Source organism: Thunnus thynnus, chromosome 20 (assembly GCF_963924715.1).
Source record: "Thunnus thynnus chromosome 20, fThuThy2.1, whole genome shotgun sequence".
In the NCBI taxonomy this organism is placed as follows: Eukaryota; Metazoa; Chordata; class Actinopteri; order Scombriformes; family Scombridae; genus Thunnus; species Thunnus thynnus.
In genome coordinates, this window is record NC_089536.1 from 24,186,114 (window position 1) to 24,209,500 (window position 23,387).

Consider the following 23,387-nt stretch of genomic DNA (forward strand, 5'->3'; position numbering starts at 1 on the left):
TTCATTAAAGTTGGAGACGCAGGCAAATAGACAGGCGGACAGACGGGCCGGGTCGGCTTCTCCTCACGACTCCCCCCCCCCACCACCACCACCACCACCACCACCTCCCTCCCACCGCTCTTCTTCTCCTCATCCTCCTCCTTCTCTCTTCACGCCCTCAGTCCTGTGCCAGTGGTGGGGAGTAGCAGAGTGTGAAGAGGAGAGTAAGCAGCGCTACATCTGGACACAGCTGTGCGCAGCAATAAAAGTCAAAGATTTATAATAAACCCACTCATCTATATTAATGAAGCTTGCGTCTTATTCAGCGGTGTTTCAGACATCAAAGACAGCTAGATACTGTGTATGATAAACACCTTGTGCGCTGAACAGATACGGTAGAAATACAGACATTATACAGGGGAAGGTTGTGTGTTCATGTGATGGACACCACTAATGGTGATGAATACTCCAGCTCTTTGCCACACTAATCCATTTTTATTCCCTCAATATGTTGTGGGATTAAACAATAAAACTAGCTCTCTGTTCCCCTAGTAACAGTGAATATACAGTGTCATAAAAATAATTAATCATGAATCTCAGCGAGCCCACATGGCCCGCTTTAAGATACCCATCATTTGTATTTACCACATGGACATACAGTTATTGGTATTTAACACTTCTTTAAAGTTTTATAGCAATCGCAGACGCAATTATAGCTTTGTCCTCTGAGCTTTCCAAAGTCATGAGGATTTACATTCATTCCTGAAAGTCACTGTGCATGCATGGGGAAACTTCTGTTTGTCAGGCACTAAGTGTAGGAGGATTAATTAATGAGACAGACCACACTGTTTCAGTGTGTTTAGAGAGTGTGTATTGTGAGGCACAGCAGCTTGACTTCCACTCAGACTCTGTTGACTTTCACCACTTTTCAAGGGTACAACAATGTTGTGTTCTCTGAAAGTCTAACATCGCTTGTGGCAGCCAAGATTAGTCAAACATCTTTTCTTTTCTCTCTTGAAAAAGAACATTCTTAAATGCAGCCTCGATGGCAAGTACAAGTAATGGACAGGCAAGTTTTCACTGCACCTCACACTAATTTATTACTTCCCTCAGCTCTGTGAAATGTTTCTGTCTCTGCTTGACTGGCTCGTCAACCCCCTCCTTCCCACCCTCCCTCCCTCCCTTTCCTCCCCTGCACTGTACTTTCTCTCTCCTTCAGACTGGCTTGATTGTCGACGCCCGTTTGAAAGAGCTGACCCCGACAATGCCGGTCATCTTCATCAGGGCCATCCCTGTGGACAAACAGGAGAACAGGAATGTCTACCAGTGTCCCGTCTACAAGACCCGCCAGAGGGGACCCACCTACGTATGGACCTTCAACCTGAAAACCAAAGAAAACCCCTCCAAGTGGACCTTAGCTGGAGTTGCTTTGCTTCTGCAGATGTAGCAGGTGTTGAGAGGTTTTATTGTGAAGGTGGTTGTGTTAACAGGGTCAAGGGTTGGATCCCATTTGGACCAAATATTTTAGTGTAAGACTATGAAACTTTTGAAAGATAAAAAAACATTAAATAACTACCATATCCTCCAATGAAAAGTTGAATTCATAAACAATAAAACACACTCTTGCTCAATACAATACACACAAGATAGCAAACAAATAGACACTGCTGTGTAACTGATATTACTGAGTCAGATCACTGACTTTATGACTCTTCTGCACTTGTGCGACTGTTACACAACTGTCCCTTTTCAAACAAATGCCAGCAACTAAACCAGGAACTTAAAGTCCTCTTCAAGCACTCCTGTTTGCATTCGTGCAATATGTTAGAACCATGAAGATTAGATAAATTACTCTCATAACAGATTCAAAAACAGCCACAGTGTACAAGACACAATGTTCACACACAAAGAAACAGTTATTGTGTTGTTCTCATTAACTGTGGTGCGACTCTGATGTTAGAATAAATTTAATGAATAGTTACAAAAGAGACATGCAAAGTTGACAATTTAACACATAAATTAGCACATAAACACAAAAATAAATGTTTTTTCTCTCGATCTTGCTCGCTCTCTCCTTCGCTCACACTTTCTCTCTTTTTAGACTAGTCAGAGAGCCAACAACATGAGTTTCATTTTAACGTCAGTAAGCATCTAGTGCTGTTTACTTTGTCAATGAATACAAGTTGTCTCAGCTGGGAATTTTTTTTTGTTTGATCAATCAGTCCTGCAAATTCTGTCCAGTAACTTTTTTTGGCTCAGTGAACTATTTCTGAGAAATTAAATTTAATCCCTGGTTAGCAGGTAAGTTTTCAAAGCACCTGAAAAGGTTCCTGTGGTGGAAACAGGCTGTAGGATTCATCATGACACAGATAAACAGTTCAGTGGTTGTCTCACTAAAGTTAAACCATAAGTAAACACATAAAGACATGTTTGTTGTTTGATGCTCGTGTGATACTTGCTCTCAGTGAGGCTGTATAATGATGATGTCTTTAAGGCACCTGAGTCAAAAGAATATTGAGAAATGTAGGGAGATTCAGTTTTAAATGATATTGTAGGTGACACTTACAGCTAAACTGGCTGTGGTTCTATAAAAGTTCCATAGTCTCATTGTCATTTGAGGATGCATATGCGCAAAATCGCCTTTAAATGCAGGTTTGGGGGGGCCTATAAGTAGTTGAAGACTGTTAAAATCATCCATGACTCGTCTGTAGACCTTGTTTGAACTACTGTATCTAAGTTATTAAAATGCTAATTATCTATGTGTGCTTGTGCAGAAATTCCAGTAATATTCTCTATGTATGAGTCACTTTTTTGAGGAGGTGTTATAAAGCTATAGCTGTGTGGGGAATATCACAATAAATTTAACTAACAGATGATTTCACACATCTACAACACTACCTACACCATTTACACCATTTTCTTATAACATAATCATGTCTTAATTGATCATATAAAGCATATATTTTTCTATGTGTACAAGTAATTTCCACCTTTCTGAAACTTCTTGAATAAAGATGTTTTATCTTGTCATTCCAGATTGTGCATTCGGTTTTATTTTCACATACTCTTCAATATATCCCATTTTAGTGGTAATATGCAGTCATTTTCCTATCTCCCGTTTCCAGTCTCCCAGTCCTGCCTCTTCTCTTCCAAGTCTTTAGACCAACTCTCTCCCCCTCTCTCCTCCTCCTCCTCCTCCTCCTCCTCCTCTCCCCACTTCACTCCTTTCCTCCTCCTTCATTTGAGATTAAAAAAAAACCCTTTCCAAAGCAAAAAGTGTGGAGTCGCACAGATATATCCCTCAACATGTACAGTAGATGCACATGCACACTCTACAGTATAACCCAGCTTTAAAAATCTCTCCCTCCCTCTTTTCTGCTTGTTCTCTCGCTGTCTCAGCCCAGGTTCCCCGGCGTCTCCTTTATCTGGTTATTGGAGAGCCTTAACAATGCGCTCAGAGACAGAGAGGCGTGAGGAGGAGGAGCAGATGAGGGGAAGTAGGAGGAGGAAAGCAATGATGCAGGGTGAGGCAATTTATGTAGAACTCCCAAATTACACCTTCAGGTGGCATTATGAAAATTTATTCTGCCTGTGTACACGTGCACAGCGCCCATGCAACTGTAGAGTGGCTCTGCACGGGAGGAATCATTTGGCCTGTAGTGCAGCAGCAGTTACACAGTTATACATGTCAAGCTTTCCATTCTAGCACAGCACGGATGCCGTTTACAATGATAACTGTGGGAGATTTACCACATGAAATTCTTTGTAATTTTTGAAACTGAGTTTTATTTCAACAATGTTTTTGGACAAAATTCAATCATAAATGGATGAAGTAGTTCTTAAAAACTTGTGAGGAGCTGCTGCACCTGTAGCACCATGATCAAAGATTTACACCATTTTTCCAGTGTGATTTTCCTGGTAGACCTATTTCTACTGTCTATATTCACACTACAACCACTACTGATATGACTAATGTATTAGACTAATTATTCATACCACACTGCATTCAAAACACCCACCATTCTCAATACCTGCAGCTCAATGCAGCAAAAATGCACTTGCAGATGTTTGACTGCAACTTATATAGTTACCTGCAGAGTAAGTGTCAGTGCAGTAAAATTAGCCAGTTTATCACTCAGACTCACAACATTAACACACTTATCAAAATCAAATATCCCTGACAGTTTGGCCATGTAATATTTTAAAACTGACAGGATTAGTATTAGAAAAATGAATAGGTGTGCAAGCTCAACATAGCTTTCAGGCTAGCTTCCATCCTCTCCTTCATGGTGCCTGTTTATACAGAACTGGGCACTGGTCCAGTTGGTCCACTATAACATGGCTGGTAACAGAGAAAAGCTGCTGTGTCTGCAGAACAGAAACCCAATCCAGCCAGTGACTACGTGTGCATGCACACTAATGTTCCACTATTATTCCAAATATGACAATGTTCTGAATTTGATACGGGTCATGTAAGCAGCATATTCTGTTTGTATATTCTGAATTAGGTCTTATTCTGAATGTAGCATTTTCTGATTAAGACGTGTGGAATATGCTGATCTTATTTGGATTTTAGGAGCTTTCTTTGGACATGTATACAACACATTTAGAATATGTGTCTCAATTGGGGTTTTTACCTCAGTTTCCAATCCAGCGATAGCTAATTCACTAATGCTAACAATGCAAGTTGGTTGAAAACTCCTATAAATGAGAGCGCTTTCAGAAGTTCTTATGCACATGATGGCTACACACAATATAACACTAAAAGCCAGAGGTATTGTTTGTTGCTACATTAGCTAGAAACATTAGCATGCCTGGCTAACTAGTATACAGTAACAATCTAGCATTACTTCCCAGGAGCATATCATTAGCTAGCTACATTATTTTGGGACATTTTTGTAGGTAAAGATATGCTCCTTGGAAATAACACTAGGTTACTACTGTAAGCTAGTTAGCCAGGTATTGTTGGGCAACAGTTGCAGCTAATGTAGACTAAAACACTGTTTAATCCATTGTAATTTAGCTCTTGTGTTTCTGGTTTTGGAGAGCCTAAAAAAGGACAGCAGCTTCCAAACTCTTAATCACTAGCATGTGTGTCATTTATTCCTGCTCACGGAGTAGTGTAGGCACTGATTTGGAGCTTCACTTTGGACCAAAGAGTCCTCCAACCGTCCCTGCAGATCAACCGTTGTCCTGGTGTGACATGAAAAGCCAGATGCATGTAACAGCTCTCCAGAGCAGTTAATGATGGGGCTCTTTAGACTGCAGCGGCTACAGACCCCTAGTCTCTAAAGGCTAAAAACAGCATGGAGATTCATATTTCATATTTGTAGGTAATATGAGTGTTCTTGGCATGCTACTGAGGAGAGGATGCTGGAGTCAAAGGAGGGGAAATCTATCAAAGGGTTCATGCTCAGAATGGAAAAGAAGGTACCTTTAATCATCTGCTTGTGTGAGACGTCAGGCGGTTGCTAGGTTACAGGTCAGTCCAGAGAAGCCACTAATGTGAATGCTATAGAGATGCCTTGCTGTGCATGATATGTAAGCATGCAGAATTCTGATTTCAGTGAAATGCGGTAATGTGATTGCAAGGCTCAACAATAACTGATAACCACGGACCACTGACTGCATGTACTATCCACCAAGTCATTCTTTATATGTTCTACAACACAAAAAACAACAAAATGATCATCTGAGCGACGCCTAGTCATCCTGTGGTCATCTGGTGGGGGACAGACTTGCTATCACCACTTTCTGTCCACTTTTCTTCTTTTCGGTGGGCATCTTTGCTGTGAAGTGGTCACTTCTGTGCTGTTTTTGCACTACAAATACCCAGAAACCACTTGTCAGCCAAACAGTGTGTCCGCCACCCATCCAAAACTTCACACCACATTCCTTCTGAGCACTAAGAAATGTGCTGTTGTGACAACCAAAAGAACTGCCGAGACACCTCGCTAGCAGTAATTTTTACAACAGGCGTGTAAAGTGCTGATAAATAGCACAATGTTGTCTCAGCCTGTAATTCTATCTAACCCATTCTCCTCACTGCTCTGACCCAGAAGAGTCAGATGTGGCAGAAAGGCCGGATTAGCTGCTCACAATTCTGGTACAATACGGGGGCCTCGGCTACACTCAGCCTCCGGCTCCACACATCCCGCTGCAGCCAGCAGAGTCAGCTGCTGTGCAGACCAACTGCGAGAGGAGTAGTTTTTGGCTGGGGCTGGAGACTGGGGGTAATTAGCTTTGACAGAGCTGATGAGTTGCTAATTAAATGTTTATCTGAATCTGGCATCTGTCGTAAAACAAATGTCTGTTAGCTGCCTACAATCTGTGGATTATCACAAATAACTGGGGTTGGGTCCTGCATGCAGGGAGATAAGCTGGGAGAGGACGGTGATTTGGGGCACATTTTGAGCAGTCAGGCAAAAACTAGTCACAGCAACAGCACCTACTGTGTGCATGTTAGGAGCTTACTGTGACTCATAATGGCAGTGATTATCTCAGTCCACATTCAAGCTGGCACTTGTTTACTAACACACACTGAAATTTTGTGACTTTGTAGTAGCAGTGATTGTTATTTTTATCTGGAATTTTGATCATTTTAAATTATGTAATCAAAGCCTGTCTTTTATTCAATTTTACATCAACTTAAAGGGTCAGTTCACCCAAATTTAATTAAAAGAAAAAAAGCTATTCTCACTCACCCCTAGGGTTATGTAACTATTTATGATACCTGTCAGCAGTCTAAGTTAGACAAATCAAAGTTGATATTAACGTTTGTGTATTTCTAGTTTGAAATTCCTTGTTTGTCTTTCCCTGGACACCTGGACAGTGTTACCTCACTGAAACACTGCAGAGGAATAGTATAACTAAGCAGGAACTGGCTCTAACAAGACTGTAACCCATTTGATTGGGTTAACTCAGACTGCTGAAGTCTCAGAAGACGGACAATGAATTTTGTTTTCTTTGTCTAAAAAGTTGGTTAAATCGTTAAATAGTTTAAAAGTTACAAATCCCTGGAAGCTCATGAACAGTTTTGACATAGCTGGGGGCAAGATCTGCTAATTCACAAGCAGGCAAACTGCGAGAGCACAGTCATACTGGCAAAGATAAAGTAGCACTCCAATATTTGGCTCAATTATTAAACCAAACAAAACACAAAACTTACTAGACAGTCAGCGAGGAAGCATCTGTTCAACATGAAAATAATTATCTGAACTGTAGCTAAGTTTATTGTGAAGTGACAACAATAATAATAATAGTCATACAGAACAAAAGAGGAAAGTTAGTTAGCTTGTTAACAAAACTGTACTCATAAGTTCTATATATCACATTCAACACTTAAGTACAGGTGGTGTATAATATGAAGGAAACAACACCATATCAGAATTGTATAGAATAAAACTTCATTTTAGAAAAGCAGCATGTGAAGGATTACACTAATATCCAGCAGCCATGGTCCAACCCCAACCCTCTGTCTGAAACTACTGATGTTCCCATCAACACACCAACACAGGTCGTCATCACGCTGTCTCTCCTGGATGGGCAGTCCAATTTTGCTGCCATGGTCTTCATCATTCACTGTGATGGAGCTCTGCCCCTCACTGTGGGTCTTTTGATGGACAGAAGTATTATACAAGATGTTTCAAAGTTTAAATATGACATATTTCATGTAGACAGGGTAGTAACTATTCATGAGTAAATATATTCTAAACTGTCCTTCATTAAGCTGTGGAGTGTGTCTTAAGTATTGCTCAGTTATATCACAGGTTATCACCAGTAAGTGTCCAATCGCAGTCAAATATTTAAGATCTTCATATTTTTAGGAAGCTTTTAGTAATCTGATGGATCTTGTGGAGGGACAGAGCTGCAACACAGTGAGTGATGCATGAATAGAATGGAGCTTGATGCAGGACTGAAGCAGAAGCTGCAGGACAAACACCAACTGTTCCTTAGATGATTATCATCCTCTCAGTCTGCCCAGCCAGGAGAGACAGAGGGATGGCACCTGTGTTGGTATGTTGATGGGAGCATCAGCTTGTTCAGTCAGTTTACAGCCTTGCTTTAAACTTCTCAATGGACTTCACTTACATTAAACATTCTGTACACAATGCTCCAAATGCCTACATGTGTAAGCTGCAGAACACACTTTCATTGATAGAGGAACATTGTTAAAAGGAACCAACTCATAGCTCCAGCTCACCAACAGAAAGGCAGCAGGATCCTCACTCAACATGGTGTGATGTCAACTTCACATTCTCTATAAGCAGGACAAGATGTATGTTCACTTTAGCAGGAAAGCTAATACAGGTTGTTGGTCAGAGTGTCTCTTGTGTTGTGTAGCAGGATGCTATCAGGCTCAGTGTGACCATCTGCGCTGCCTATGATAGAACAACACCTTATTGCTTTATTCAAGATTTGATTGGCTATATGGAAACAAGATCTCCATCTAAGTAGACAGAGATCGAAGGGTATTCTGTCAAATTCTGTCAGGAGCACAATCATGAGACCAAAAAAATCTGAAATAGAAATTTCACCCTTTAGGTTTCTGATTTTTTTCTCATTTTATTAGATTTACAGAGCAGATAGGTATACGCTAGTAGACAGAGAATATGCTGATTAACTTCAGTAGGACTTAAACCTTGTCTTAACCTTTCCTTTAGGAATTATTTTAACTACTTATACTACTTCTGTCTGTATAGTGTGTCTGGTATGGTAGTGCTATCAGTTGACACTACATAAGGCAGTCAGTGTGTGTTGCACTTAAAGTTTCATTGTCAGCCTTTCTAAAGTGCAGCAGGCAGAATCGGTCAAGGAGGAAAAAGTGGCAAGAAAGAGGCCCATGCTGTAGTTAAGCAGCAACAAGCACTTGAAATCCTGGTTGAAGAGAGAGAAGTGATGCACTTGAACATAATGGAGTTGAACTGAACTATGCAGTCTAGTTTATGTCTGCACAACACGATGGATGTGTTTGCAGGGATTCTGACACTGTCATGTTCTTTTGGCCTTTTCGATATCCACAGCAGCTTTGATGTTATGAAAACTGAGCAACATATGTCTTCTCCCTCTATTGCTAGAGTGCTTCATTTACATGTGAAAAACTGGGGGAAGGAATGACATTTTTTGTGATTTGACACCAAACCAGACCGGCGAATAGTTTTCTAGTGGCAGTGTCCTGTGAGGAAGATAACATCCTTACTGGAACTAGCTGCATTTCTTTGTCTGTCGAAACTGCATCCTCTGAATGTCACTGGTAACGTTCCTGAAGATCAAAATGGAATGAATTCTTTCTATTTCAAATCCAGACATGACATTGCCCACTGACAGCTCTGCCGGGACTGCAAAAGCAAGGGACAAACGGAGAAGTACAGAGAGTGCAAACTAAATTTTTAACCAACAAAATAAGCCCCCTGCCCCCGGATCATGTTTGCATCAAAAGTGGAGAAGACGGGTAATGAAATACATTGTTGAGAAACGAGTGCCATATGAGATGTGGAAAGACAGTTTGAAAGCTGCTGATTATTTTATGGAAAGCCCTGTTTTTGGCCAGCTTCCTCCTCTTCCCTCCGCTTGAGTTGCACCGCTTGTCCCAGACTATCGTACCCATCTTACCTCTCACGCTTCAGTTGCTCTCCCATCCATAGATTCTTTTTGATTGCAGACTCATATTTTCATTTAAATGCTGATGGGCTAGGAGGATCAGTGTAAATTGGAAATCCAAACTTATTCCGCTGTTTTCCTGTTCCCTTTTTTTTTTTTATTCTTTGTGTTTGTGCAGGCACTGTTGTTTGCTGTGAGAACTGTCGTTTGCATCCATGGATTTCCATGAATTTAAAGAGGGTTTGAAATTGCACTGACCAGCATTAAAGTCAACCATATTAATTCAGATGTCAAATTGAAGTACTGCCCCAGCCAGCATGGGTACCATATATCATGATGAAACTGTCAGTTAAAGATGTGGGTCTGGCTGTGACATACTGGGAGATAAGGAGTGTGACCCCCCCCCTCCCTACTTCACCTCTGTAAAATCAAACCTTTGCAGTTGGCAGATTGAAATTGTAATTGTACAAACATTTTTCTGAGGCAGAGCTGCTCTAGAGGCAAGAATCTTGTTTGTTGTGTTACGCCTCAGTAGGCAGGGACAAAAATAATATTTATACAATGCAAGCTCGTTAATTGGAGGTTTACGAAGGAGAAATTGAATTAAAATTATGTTAGTGACTGTCCTCACTGGAAAAATTACTGCATTGATTGCTGCTTAAAACAACTTGTGTTCAGTGGGAAAGCAGAAAGTACCATCATGTTTTCATATTTCTACAGAAAGTCTGAAGTAGCAGGTTGGGATGGAGCATGCAGATCATTAAATATCAAGATGTCTAAAGTTAAAAAGTAAATGGTTTTGGACATCTAGTAGCTTTCCATCCTTATTCTGCAAAGTAGCTAAGTAGAAAAAGACATCTAGACATGTAAAACAGGGATAAATTTGTTTGAAAATTTTTGGACCTCTAGAAGTAGGGTTGGGCCATATATTGAATTCATTTGATTAATTTGGCATAAATAGTTACACTACATGTGCACCTGCTGCAGTTTATAGCACTGTCATGACTCCAGGTGGCTAGCTGTCTCTGGCTATCTCGTAGTGAATGTAACAATCACGTCTACGAGACTGAAAATTGCTCTGGTCACTGGTCTGAGATCTTGGTTTGTGTTTGTTGACAAGGTATCATCTCTGGTTACGAGAGTTGTAGCGCTGGGAGTAGACTGGGACTCTGTTCAGTCTGTCTCTACCTGCTGGCTGAACAACAGGAGCAGATGAATTAGTGAGTGGACCTTTATCTGAACCTGATTATTGAACTGGACATCCATTCTCTTCTTAGTTGCAGCATCCAGTACTGACAGTCAGTAGCTGTTTTTTATGTGCAACGATGAGAGCCTTGCAGGGGATGCAGGTCTTCTTGTATTCTTGCTCAACTGTCTTGCATATGATGTCTTAAAAAAGTGTTTCAAGAAGTTGTCATACTGCTAGCAGGAGTCTAGAGCAGGAAGTTGGGATGCATGGAAAAGGCGTCACAGCCTGTTGTGATATGCAGATTAAATACATCTAGGTCAAAACTAGGCTGAATTTGTCTTAACAGTGAAACTTTTTTAAACATAAATATTTCCATGACTATATTTCAATATGAAACAGGTCCTAACTACACACTGAAATATATACACTGACACGCTGCTGAAGCAACACCGTGTTGCCCGGTGCCAGAAACCAAGTAGTCATACAAGGACTCCAGTAATATAACACATTTGAATCCAGACTGTTTTGGCCTGAGTGTGTAATGTATATGAATGTGTGCTAAAAGTTTGCTCCATTGCTCACAATATACTGTATTCATGGTTTCACCAAATGACTGCAGTGTGCTGACTCTACAGGCCAGCTGTTATTATGCACAGGACATGCATGCATCCTAACATGTAAGCCACTAGGTTACAAGTAGCATTTTTGTACTGTAAACCTGGATAATTTATGGTAAATTATTGCCACATTATTGACATAGTTACTATACTATGTGAATCATCAGGCAGGTTATAAATTACCTCTAAACCATTTCTCTATTCTGTAAATAAACATCATACAGTAGGGGTTTTTAGATTTAGATGTACAGAAAGGGCTAAATTATTGCACAGATACAATAATTATTATATACTGTACCTGGTAACACTAAAACAATGGTTATATGTAAACTAGATGTCCAAGAAATGTTCTCTTTTCAGCTGAATTTTAACTGCAAATTACCAAATCAGGAAGCATCTGACTTTAAACGGGACATATGCTTTTTGTGGTTTTCTGTTATTTATATACTATTATGATGTTGGATATCTATGTTAAACATAGTCAGTGGTCCAAAACTTGAATTTAACATATGTAGAAATGCTCAGGCATCAACCTGACCTGAACACTTCATTTGCAACGTTTTTTTCCTACCTTTCCAACAAGTTGAAGTCGGCTCGTCGCACGTGCCCATTAACCGCAGTCTGTGCCGTAGCTTTGGTTGCCAAGGTTGTTGCTAAGGTAAAGATATTCCGATAGAACCGCAGATTAAAAATACAGACCTGTAAATGTACATAATGTATCCTCTTTAAAACATGTCTTCTACCATGACAATGACCTTTCCCTAACCCTGACCCAGCATTTGTAGCTACCTAAGCTTGATGGTATGTCTCCATCTTACAAGATCACCAATCACGATTTGCTTTGGGAGGCACAGAAAAATAACGTTTTCTTGGTTCGTAGCTATGAACTATGATGACTTGGTTGGTTGCATCTAGCAGAGACTTATTCAGTATCAGTGTTTTCCAGGTAGGGTTACTGTCAGGCTGTGTGATATAATCTGCCTCTTTTATTACACTCTGCCTTACCTCACAGTGATTCAGACCAATTTGACTTATTAGGGAAAACAGGTTCTTTGACTCCACACAATGAAATTGAATTCAGATTATTTGTGCCTGTATTGTGAAAAATAACTCTGCTTCAAGAAATATGACTGTATACCTAAGCACTATTTCGTCATATCATATATGATACAGTTGTAATGTGGTGTATCCTTTTTTGAAGGAAATACAAACACAGACGTCTCTCAAAGAACGATGTTGAATGTTTAGAAAAATATGGATGGTTTATTTGACCCTACTTGAACAAGCATTATAATCCATTTTCCATGATGTTCAACTCCTCTGATGTCAATGGAACACGGTCTACATCCAAGTATGAACAGTGGTATATCTGTTATCAACAACACATTCATTCACTTCTCGTCCTACAAACAGTTTTGCAAAGACACACACAGTATAGTATTAATTTATTCTGTCAAATACTTGGTTAAGTGGGTTTCTATTCTGAACTCACGAAACAGTGATAATTTATAGTTGTTTTTTTAAGAATCTATTGAAAACAGACAGTCTAATACAAAGTCCATCCAGTACAGACTTGTCCATAGTACTGCTTCTAGAATAGCTTATTTACAATCGTCTACTGGAAGCAAAAAGAAAAAGAACCTGCCATTGCTTTAATAACAAAACAAGCTAGCCATCACTATTCAAACTCAGAAACAAAATCAAAAAACAGAACAGAATTTTTTTAATTGATTGTGCTTTGTAACCCACAAAACCACTTCGATTTTAGAAATGGAACATCTGTCAGAGGCACCAAATAGAAGTGCTAATAACATCCATTTCATTTTCTCTCATTGAGATTCTCTAGAGCTATGAGTAGGACAGGGCGTACAAATGGTGTTTAAATTAATTAATTAATTTATTTATATATTTATAAAGTTATTACAGGCTCATCCTAGTTCATCACCTGTGGTGGCGTTGTGTTGCACAACAGAAGTCACGGAGGAATTCGGTCCTTGTGTTTAACCATGCAAAGCCCTTTAAGATTTACCAGAAAAGGTCACAGAATAGATTTGTTGGACAAAGGGGCCCGATAAAGGCTTAAACAGACACGATCAGTGTTTTCTCACTAAAACACACACAGAATGAGGCCGGAGCCTGTGGATGAATAGGGTAATCAAGACAGTGGAAATAATAGTAGGCAAGTTAGCTGGATAATACTACACCTCCCCCATCCACAACCCTCTCTGGCTTCAGATACAGGGCCTGTGTATGCATTGTACAGTGTAGCTCGTTTTTCCGGTCTCTCACAGTAAGCTAGTGGATGTTCTTGGTCCTGGTATCTCTGACTTTGCAGGAACCTCAGTCAAAGAAAGTGATATTGCACCCATCCTACTCTATTAGAAGGCCAGTGTACCCACCTATCTCAATCAACCTGACCCCCACCCCCTGGCACACAACAGTGCTTCTTTCTGTGCAGTTCAGGAAGTCCCTGGCTGCCATTACACAGTCACCTCAGTCTTGCTGCCTGTGCGGTAGTGCTGTGGCTGTTGTTGCTGCTGGTGGTGCTGTGGGATGTAGTGGAGCTGTTCCACAGTGTGAGTCCGTCTCGAGGCAAACGCCTGCCTCTTAGATGTAGTCTGGTTCATGGCTAAAGTGTTGGAGTGCCCGGTGCCTCCTGCTCCCGCGCCTTGCGCCACAGCACCACTGCCGCCATTGTTAGAGGCACTGGGATGGGAGTGCATTTTGGTCATCTTGTAGCGATCCATTAGAGGCGTGGTTGGTATGAACACGTCCGTGTGTGAGATGGCGCGTGACATTGACTTGTCACTGCCACGAAACCCACCAGAAATGCTGCTGACCATGCCACGCTTCAGCGACATCATCAGCTTGTCCGGCGAGAGCAGAGGATCCTGGGATAGGAGGCGGTCTTGTGAGTACAGGCGATCTTGTGAATAGAGACGGTCTTGAGAGTAGTGGCGGTCTTTTGAGTAGAGGTGATCCTGGGACAGCAGTCGGTCCTTGGAGTACATGCGGTCCTTGGAGTACAGGCGGTCTTGGGAGGTGTGGCGATCCTGCGGAAGAAGACGCTCTTGGGATCGAAGACGTTCGGCGGACAGGAGCTGTTCATCTGAGAGGATCCGGCCTCCATACGGGGACATGCCATTAGAAGACATGCTGTAATCCTGTTGTTGGGCCCTCTGTGGGGACAGGACACGGTCCTGGGACATGGCCCTCTGGACGCGACGAGGCCTCTGTCTTTGTTGAGACTGCTGCTGCGAGGACTGTGACTGGGGAGGGGCCTGGGAGATGGAGGACTGCGGGGGCTGACTCTGGAGCTGCTGCTGCTGTTCCCGGTGCTGTAAAGCAAAAGATGAATGAGTTGAGTTTATTCACAAGTAGAGGGGCAAAAGGTAGGGGTGTGAATCTTTGGGAATCTCATGATTCGATTCAGAATCAATTCTCAATTCAAAATCGGTTCTTGATTGGATCAATAGAAAAGGGCCATGCCATTTTCAGTCTCTTGCTCCAGTATACTGTGTGCCAAACCATTCACTGGTGTCCTTAGTCCACTCAAATACAATATGAAACATAACTAGCAATTAAGATAAATGGTCCACAGCTTTTTTATTTCAAAAAGTTAACTGCATTAATTAATGAACTAATTAATTTGAAAGCATCTTACAGTCTCCTGCCTGCATGAGAATAACAAAATGAGGGGGAGGCTGAGTGCTCCGCTGTGTTGTTATTAACGTTGTATCTCCAGCAGTGGAGAGCAGCCTCTCTGCTGCACCGTTAGCTCCAGGGAAAGCCGTCATTGTACAAGACGCTGAGTGGGTGCAGGGTTTTTGAAACCGACTGAGCACCTCAGAGTTGGTTTAAGTTGTTTAATGCTGCAGTGTTTGTCAGTTAGCCAGTCTCATTTGTTTCTGCTGGAGTTTGCTGTTCCGCTCCGCTAACGTTAGTCTCTGAGTGACAGTGTAGAAAATTCACAATATACTTCATGCAAAGGTAATTATTGAGTCATTAAATCAAAACACACTTGCAACTGCTGCCTTTTTGGAGAATGAACTACCAGATAACTCTAATGTGTGACGCACAGTAGACTGTCCGGGAGCTGCACTGCCCTCGCAGTTGGTTTCCGCCTTTTTCATTCTGTCAACATCACGTTATTAACCAGGAGGTAAGAATCAAGGTTCTTATGTGAATTTTTTTTTTTTTCCACCCACCCCTAGTAAAAGGCCCTCCCATCCACCGCTGCAGAATGAAGTGAAAGACCAGCTATAGATTCTAACCAATTCAAATCTGAAGACTCAGAGATAGCATACTTGAGATAGCACACTAGATTTGGCTCACAGAGGCATAAAAAGCAAGGAACATGACCTTGTTTTGACGCCTGCACACTTAGACTGAGCACCTGTGCACCCACCTGGTCTTGACTCATTTTGAGAACATGCAAGGGAAGAGTGCCTCTCGCTGCCAGGTCGGGCAGGTGGCGCTTACGAGTGTAGTAGTCGTCGACTTCTTTATCTGCTGCAGAGGAGACGGGGAGGAAAAAAAACAGAAGCAAGAGGTGAAGAGGAGATTCAGAGAGTGAAAGCAAGAGAAAGCAAAGGTAGAATGGAAGGAGGTGTTAGAATGCAAGGAGAGAAATCGGATAAAGTGGGATCGGAGAACATTGCACACAATGCAGGGAATACTGTTGGAGGACCCATCTGTGTTTCACCTTTCCAAGCTCATGGAGGGGAATAGAAAATAGAGAGAGACAGAGGATCGCAGTCAGATCGTATTACATGCTAGGCACATAACATCCACACATCCAGGCTTCATCGGGAATTCTACTGGCAGCTCTGGCTGTGGGGGTAAACTTTTCAAAGGTCATGTGAAAGTCTATAAACAAACATTGTCATTTCATACAGATATGGACGGAAGCACGCAGGCACCTCATATATACATGCTGGAAAGCTAATTGTATTATTGCATCACTTCACATTGAGAACTGCAAGTGTTTCATGTCCTTGAGTGGATGTTTTTTATACTAATTCATGTGTACAAACAACTATAACATGCATTTGGAAGCAAATCAGAGAGAGAAGAATACATTTCCAGACACAGTAGAGTGTAGTAGTGAATGTAGCACCAACTTCATGCCACACAAACACAAAACCATGCATAAAGATGTGTCGCACATTTACACAAACTCTGTAAGACATCTTGACGAAATGATGAAATGCGGCATGAATTATTCAAAAATGGAAACATTTATAAGTCCATCGTTACAAAGAAGCTGATTATTTATTCTCTCTGAACACCAGCATGAATGTTTAACAATCACACTAAGTCAGAGGTGAACACTAATATCATTTATATGATAGAAATAAATGATGGAGAGCAGACCCCTCCACCTTATTGAGAATTTACAGATGAGTCTGAGTCTCTTTTTGTCAATAATGGGAGCAACAGTGTTCACACCACCTGTCAAGATTACACTCAGCCAAAATCCCCTTCAGCAGCGAGCCCCGGGTGCTTGCTGCAAATCGATTCATTATGAGAGATAATAAAAACAAGATGTTCCTTTCTCACGCATAATAGTCTTCAAGATCTGCGCAGGGCATTGCAAACTCATCAACCATATTACCATACAGTGAATGAATAACTCGTGATGTATACTGTCCTGAGCTGCAACGGGCTAAATGCTTTTCTTCGGTTTGATACCAATTTGCATTAATAAGCAGTAGCATTCTTCTCTTTTATTATCCCAACAATGAAAAAGCTGCTCTATCTTCCCTCCAGCACAATCCAACATGATCTATCAGTGTGCAGACACTAGTTGAGCAACAAAAAGAAACTGCAGAGCCTTTTGGCTGTTTGCTGCAACAAATAATTTGCTTTGGAAGCAGAAAGAAAGTTGTGAAGACTGAGGGACACTGCTTAAGGATATTTTTCTTTTTTAACACTGTCTCTTCCGTCGGGCTACTATCTCTGACAACTGAATTCATATGGTTTTCTCTTACTGCTTATCAAAAACTATTATGTTAATTCTCACAAGCATTCTTCAAGCGCAGGGATTTTTCGTTTTTTTTTTTTTTCTTCTGCAACTGAGAACCAGTAAATAGTGCATCCTGCAAACCCGTTTTGCCATTTTGTTTGAAATGGTGCCTGGCAGCTACGAGTGGGAGCCAGTGTGGAGTGAGCTCTGACGGGATGAGTTGTAGATCGTCATCCTTCACTTTGACTGCGAGCCAGCAATGAAGTGGGGCAGGCATGATGAAATTACACAAGCCTTAAGGAATATTTGCGTTCCACTTTAGAGAATGTCATGAGATGAGACCTCATTACGCAGCAGAAATCCAGCGTAGCACCACTAAATCAATACCGAGCCGGGCCAGGCACAAGAAGCCGCTTAATGTACTTATACGCTCCGAGAGAAATAGTGGCTGCAGCCTTTAAGTGGAGACAAGGGAAGCATGGAATATCAATGACTCATAGTTTCTTGAGATGACTACGCTGATTTCATGAAGGATCACAGTTGAGAAATGGGTATTTTCTGATACTGATTCATGGTTCTCCATCCACTGAAATGTTTATTCAAACGGGAGCTGCAAAAATCTCCAGAAGAAAGTACTATTTCTCTACTGCTTGATGTCCTTAGTACAGCAGGCAAATCATTTTCACAGCTGAAACCCTTCGGAGCCCCTCAGTAAGTCCCAGTCAGGAGTCAGGAAAGCACACTTAATGCAGTATTTTTATCATGCAGGGCATCGGGGCAGGGAGCCTACTCTTGCATTAGTGCAGTGAACTTGGACCTACTGAGTTTCTTCAGGGACGAGAACCGGCTGACATCGGCTTTGACGGCCGCCTCGTAGGAGGGCGGCAGGTGAGACAGGCTCTGGAAGGAGCGTGAGAAAGACAGGTCGTAGGGCTCCGTCTGCGAGGTCAGGATGCCGCTTATCCGATTGTTTTCTGGAGACACATACATACATATACAGACACAGAAAAGGGAAGAGAAAAAAAATGGGCAGGATGGCTTCTTCCTCCCAGCCCCCCCCACCACCACCCCCTCCCCCCTCAAGAAGCTAGCCAGGATGAGACCCCCAGGCAACCATCATGGAAGACCACCGGCTGAGGCAGAGAAAGGAAGAGTGAGCTGGCAGGCAGGCTGGAGTTTTAGTCATACAAATACTTCCTGGGTGCAGAGGTGCACTGAAATCATCTTGAAATGTTCTCTGGCATAAACCAAACCATTCTGTTTGTCAGTTAAAACATTACAAATAATATAGATGCCAGAGTTTCTTCAAACCTCTTTGAGCAATGAGGGATGTACATTATTTAATACTGCAGCCAGGGATGTAGCTACCATGCCCTTGGTATTGTCTCACAGAATTTGGGGGTTTAAATTAAATATAGATTGTACACTTACTCATAAACTCAAACAGTTTTTTCAAGCCTAATTCAGGGTTATGGTGTTAGGGTTAGGGTTTTTTAAGTTGGGGTTGGGGTCCAATTGCATTTTATCCTACTTTTACACACCTTATTTAAGTCTTGTTCCAAATACTGGAGGTCTCAATTCAAACCTATGAAGTTGCTGAGTTTAATTATTGATATGATATACATGAAAGTTTAATTTGGAGGTTCAGACTTCTAAAAGTGACGTGACGCGATCAGCTGCATTGTTTCTCAGAGAACTGCAAAAACAAGTAGTTCACTTGCAATGCTAGACTGCTGCTTTATTCTCTAACAAACCATTTGGGCCGTGTACAGACACCAGCTTGCAGCAGAGAGCACAGTAACTAGACAAAAGCCAAGTTTCATTTTGGCCTTTTGGTAAGTTAGCTACATATGGCATTAACGCAAATTAGCACAGCTGATACAATTTGCCACAGCTTACATTTGTCTTTCCAAGTGGCAAAATTGAAGGTCAGTGCCAGCTAAAAATGAAGAAGCCTGCCACCTGAGTGTTTTATACATTGATCTTTGCTAATAAAAAAGACAGGAGGATCAACATATTCTGTAAGAGATTTGTCAGCTTTGGAATTTAGCAAATCTGAGTAGTTTATCAACCTGTCCAAAATAAACCAGCTGTAGGAACTCAACCCTAAAGTTAATATTCTTCAGTTCAATCATTTTTAGGCTATATCCTGGCATTTTGGAGAGGACATGGAATAACATGTAGACACATGAAACCCTAACGTTAATATAAAACATTTCTTCGCTGAGCTTCATCTCAACCAATAGGTCGAGTGTATCTGCCTTTGAGAAATGGTTGCATATCTAAAACTCCAACATGCTGGTGGCAGTGATGGGGGAGTAAACGCAGTCACATCAGGCACTCGGTGAACATTTGGTGCGGGACTGACTTGACAAGTGACGGGGGTTTGACGGGAGGAAACAACGGTCCGAAAAAGAAAAGAGAGAACAAAAAAAAAACAAAAAAACCAGACAACACACCAAACAACAGATGTCTGCCGGAGAGTGACCCTGCTTGTGACAGTACTGTGATGTGATCTGGGACGGGAGCATTGGGAGCAACGCCTGGACTGGCTGCTGTTGATGCGACGTGATATGAGGCCAGGAAGACGCACGAGTGGGGGGAGGGGGGAGGTGACTGGACCTTCTTTTTATTCTCGCTCTCGTCTTTCTCTTTATCTCTCTTTCTCACACATGCACGAACACAAACATCCGCAGTCTGTCCCATTCACCGCCGTCTTCCACGCTCTGTCAATCTTATCTGTCCTACCATGCCGCCACCCACTTTCCTTTGCTCCTTAATTCTTTCTTGTCCGTTCAGTATTCCCCCCTCTCTCATTTTCTTTCTCGCTCCTGCTCTATCTCGCTCTCCCCTGTGAGCTGTGAGTCTGTCACGCAGTGCAGAGCAGCGGGTATGGGTGCGGCTCAAGACCAGCCTCCAATGGACAGATAAAAATAGGGCTTTAGTAACTGCTGCAGGATGGAGAGAAGGAAGGGAAAGAGGAGAAGAGATGGAGATAAGAGGAGCTAAAAGGGATAAAAGGAGGTGAAATACAAGAAGGAAAGAAAATAGAAGGGTGAACGGAGGAGGAAGGCTCGAGAGGAGGACGGAGGGGTGGCGGCTGGGCCGGGTGACAGCAGGGGGTCCTGGAAGCCGCAGGAAGGGGGTTCGAAGGATGTGAACAATCTTGAAGTGGACTGTCTGCCACACTGCATCAATAAGGGAAGAATCGACTCAGACTGTGCATGCTGTTAGCTATCTCAATAGTAAACACATTTCACTGCTTCATCACGACGGACAGTACAACCACACAGACCTGGCTCAAATAGTCTTTGCAAAGATTAGCATGTGCTTTTAAAGAAGGCGGGAGATATTCTATATTATTCTTATTATCAGGAAATCCCATGAAAACACCATAAATAACAAGTATTACCTGTATAATCACCGTTTCACCGAGTGACATCTTCTTTTATTATGACACCAGTGTAGTTGCTACCTGACTTCATTCATTTGGTCTGACATTGTTCATTTTTCCTCATTTCTGTTTGGAATGGGGTGTTATTTTAGTGGCAGTCATCTTTGACTCTTCAGGTTGACTGTGTTCAGTCAGTGTGGGAAAGCAGCAGCATGTTCAGTCAACCAATCATCAGCCAGACAGAAACGTGCATCAGCTGAAACTGAACCATTATAATTTTTTAATCAATGTCAATGTAAATACATAGATGCATATAGATCAGATGATAGCTGCTTGAATAATAATAATATCTAATGATAAAGCTAGCTAGCAGCTAGCTTAGTTTTCAGTCTTTTAATCTTTTATGGACATGCAGATCACAGTGTAATTACATCATGCACATGCAAATAAGCTCATGATGTCATCTTGAGACTTTTTGAGCAGGCTGTAGCTACTTTCCAATGACAATAAAACTGTAGAGTTTTATTGGAGCATTAATGTTGCTCACAAAGATTGAAGTATGACAACAATAATTTGAGTTGTTATTTCTGTTAGTCGGTTTACAGCCACTTCCAGCTTGTCATAGTTTTGTGGCCATTCTTCTGTTTTGCTACTGTAGCTGGATGCAGGAAGATGACGTCTCCATTCTTATTCCTGCTACCAAGCTGTGATTGTTCTCCACAGTCAGAGAAACAACACCAGACCTATTTGAATTGCTGAACAATTTGGAACCAGGCTATAAAACACCGTCCTGCTGCCGTAAATACTCACTAAGGGACCTAATGTGTATTAATATGCAGCTGAAAATAGTTCCCAACAAATGTAATTACTCCGGTTTTAGTAACACTACAGTGCCCAGCTGCTTTATGAAATCACTGAGCCTTTATTGAAAATGAAACTTTATATTTGTGAGCTGTTTTTTTTTTTTTTTTAAGATTTATCTCTATCCTGTCCCCATCCTCTGTGTGTCTGCCACAGACAGAATAAGAATGTCAGGAAAGTAAAGAGAGGAAGACATAATTGCTTCTGGTCTTTTCATAGGATTTGATAACAGTAAGAAAAATATAGAAACATCTTGTGTACTGTAGCTTACGTTAACTATCACATCAAATCAAATGAAATTGCTAGGTCAAAGGATTCTTAGACTCTTTTGCCCTCCCCGGCAAATCCCAGAAATTTGATTGTCTAAGCAGGTTAAAACAAACAGCAAGAATTATTAGCAAATGCTATTTAAATCAGGTCTGAAACCACATTGAATTTCAGTGGAAGAAAGGAATGCACAAACGTAGGGGTTGGTTCGTGGTGTATGTGTACACAAATGTGTGCTGGAATGTAATGAATGACTGTTTACACTAAATTAAATGTATGTATGTATGACTTACCACGTCTCAATGACCGGTGAGCTACCAAACCCAAGTGAAGAACAAATATTTCAGAAACATGTTGATGGTGAGGAAAAACAGAAGCTAATCCATATTCAGCATGACTAGTGCAGAAAATCCCCCCTCAAAAATAATTCAAATCAAATCAGCTTTTACTTCCTGAGGCATGTGATGCACACTTGTGTGTACGATTGCGCATTTTCTGCTTGTGATTTGCAGCGGTATCTCCTGGTTGTTTCAGTCATGGGCCGCTGGGGGGGTTGTGGCAGCAGGCTTTATCTAGAAAAGACACTGCGTGCTGAAATTTGAAGCCTTTCAGGGGGCCTGTGATCAAAGTCTCTGTGTTAGATGTGTTGTTGAAATGGATTTTTCATGTTTTCCATAGATCTCCAAGGCATTTCTCCACAGTTGTGGTTTGCTTATCTGTATGTGTGTGTGTGTGTATTTGTGTGTGTAGGTTTGTGTGTGTGTGTGTGTGTAAAATGGACCACATGGTCAATAATGTCCATAAAAAAGGGGCTATTGTAGCTGCAGATTTCCAGCATAGCCCCTAAGTGCCTGAGAGCAAGCTTGTCATTTTTTTTTATTTTTGTAGTTGAAACAAACAGAATATAAATCAAATGGCAAGATCAGAGTGATTTAATAAATACAGAAGGCAGTGAATATTCAGCTTATGGCCTCCTTTCTTTCCTTTTATCTCTGCTGTTTCCTCGCTCCAGCCTCCACCTTGCATTTCTTACGCAACCAGCTACTCTTCACATCTGCCAGTCTACGACCCGGGGGCCAGCCTCTGCTCTCTCACAAGAACTATTTGAGCAAACAGCTGAATGACATCAGTAATAAAAACCAGTTCAGGGTGATGCTCCTCACGGGGGTGCATGAGGTTACGGTGATAACTTTTGTTCTCGGGATAACAGCAGGGAACGTCGCAGGTCTCACATGCTCCGTCAACCAGAGGACGGAATGACCTCGATAGAACATTAAGTTGATCCTCAGCCAATTGGAGTGGCCTTTTTAGTTTGGCTCACAGGAAAATGTTCATGACTATGGGATGTGACGCTTCTACGATTCAATTTTCAACAACAACAACAAAAAAAAGCCTCATTTTCAATAACAGAATAGATTTGTGGTGGGGTGAATTGAAAAGAGGACCATGTCAAGGGTTTTTTTTTTTCATACATGCATGTCAAGCACTATATTCAGGTTAATGCTCAGGTCC

General features: G+C 41.6%; 2 protein-coding genes across 7 annotated transcripts in view; one reads left to right on the forward strand and one right to left on the reverse strand.

Annotated features, from left to right (window-relative positions):
• The window catches only part of dnah9 (dynein, axonemal, heavy chain 9), a 178,652-nt gene that overhangs the window by 152,419 nt on the left and 2,846 nt on the right, over positions 1-23,387 (forward strand). For 2 of the 6 annotated variants that reach the window (XM_067576791.1, XM_067576797.1), the window contains one exon: positions 11-280. In XM_067576791.1, the coding sequence (XP_067432892.1) occupies positions 11-262 (252 nt within the window). In that variant the 3' untranslated portion in view covers positions 263-280. Of the gene's footprint in view, positions 1-10; positions 281-1,002; positions 1,147-1,198; positions 3,010-3,378; positions 3,504-23,387 lie in introns of those variants that run through there. The other 4 variants (XR_010924965.1, XM_067576794.1, XM_067576793.1 and 1 more) reach the window with 4 other exon arrangements.
• Positions 8,693-23,387, reverse strand: part of shisa6 (shisa family member 6) — a 75,187-nt gene continuing 60,492 nt past the window's right edge. The window contains exons 7-10 of the mRNA XM_067576818.1: positions 22,169-22,189; positions 18,175-18,327; positions 15,794-15,897; positions 8,693-14,723 (exon numbers count right to left, since the gene is read on the reverse strand). Coding sequence (XP_067432919.1) covers positions 13,866-14,723; positions 15,794-15,897; positions 18,175-18,327; positions 22,169-22,189 — 1,136 coding nt within the window. The 3' untranslated portion in view covers positions 8,693-13,865. The remainder of the gene's footprint in view (positions 14,724-15,793; positions 15,898-18,174; positions 18,328-22,168; positions 22,190-23,387) is intronic.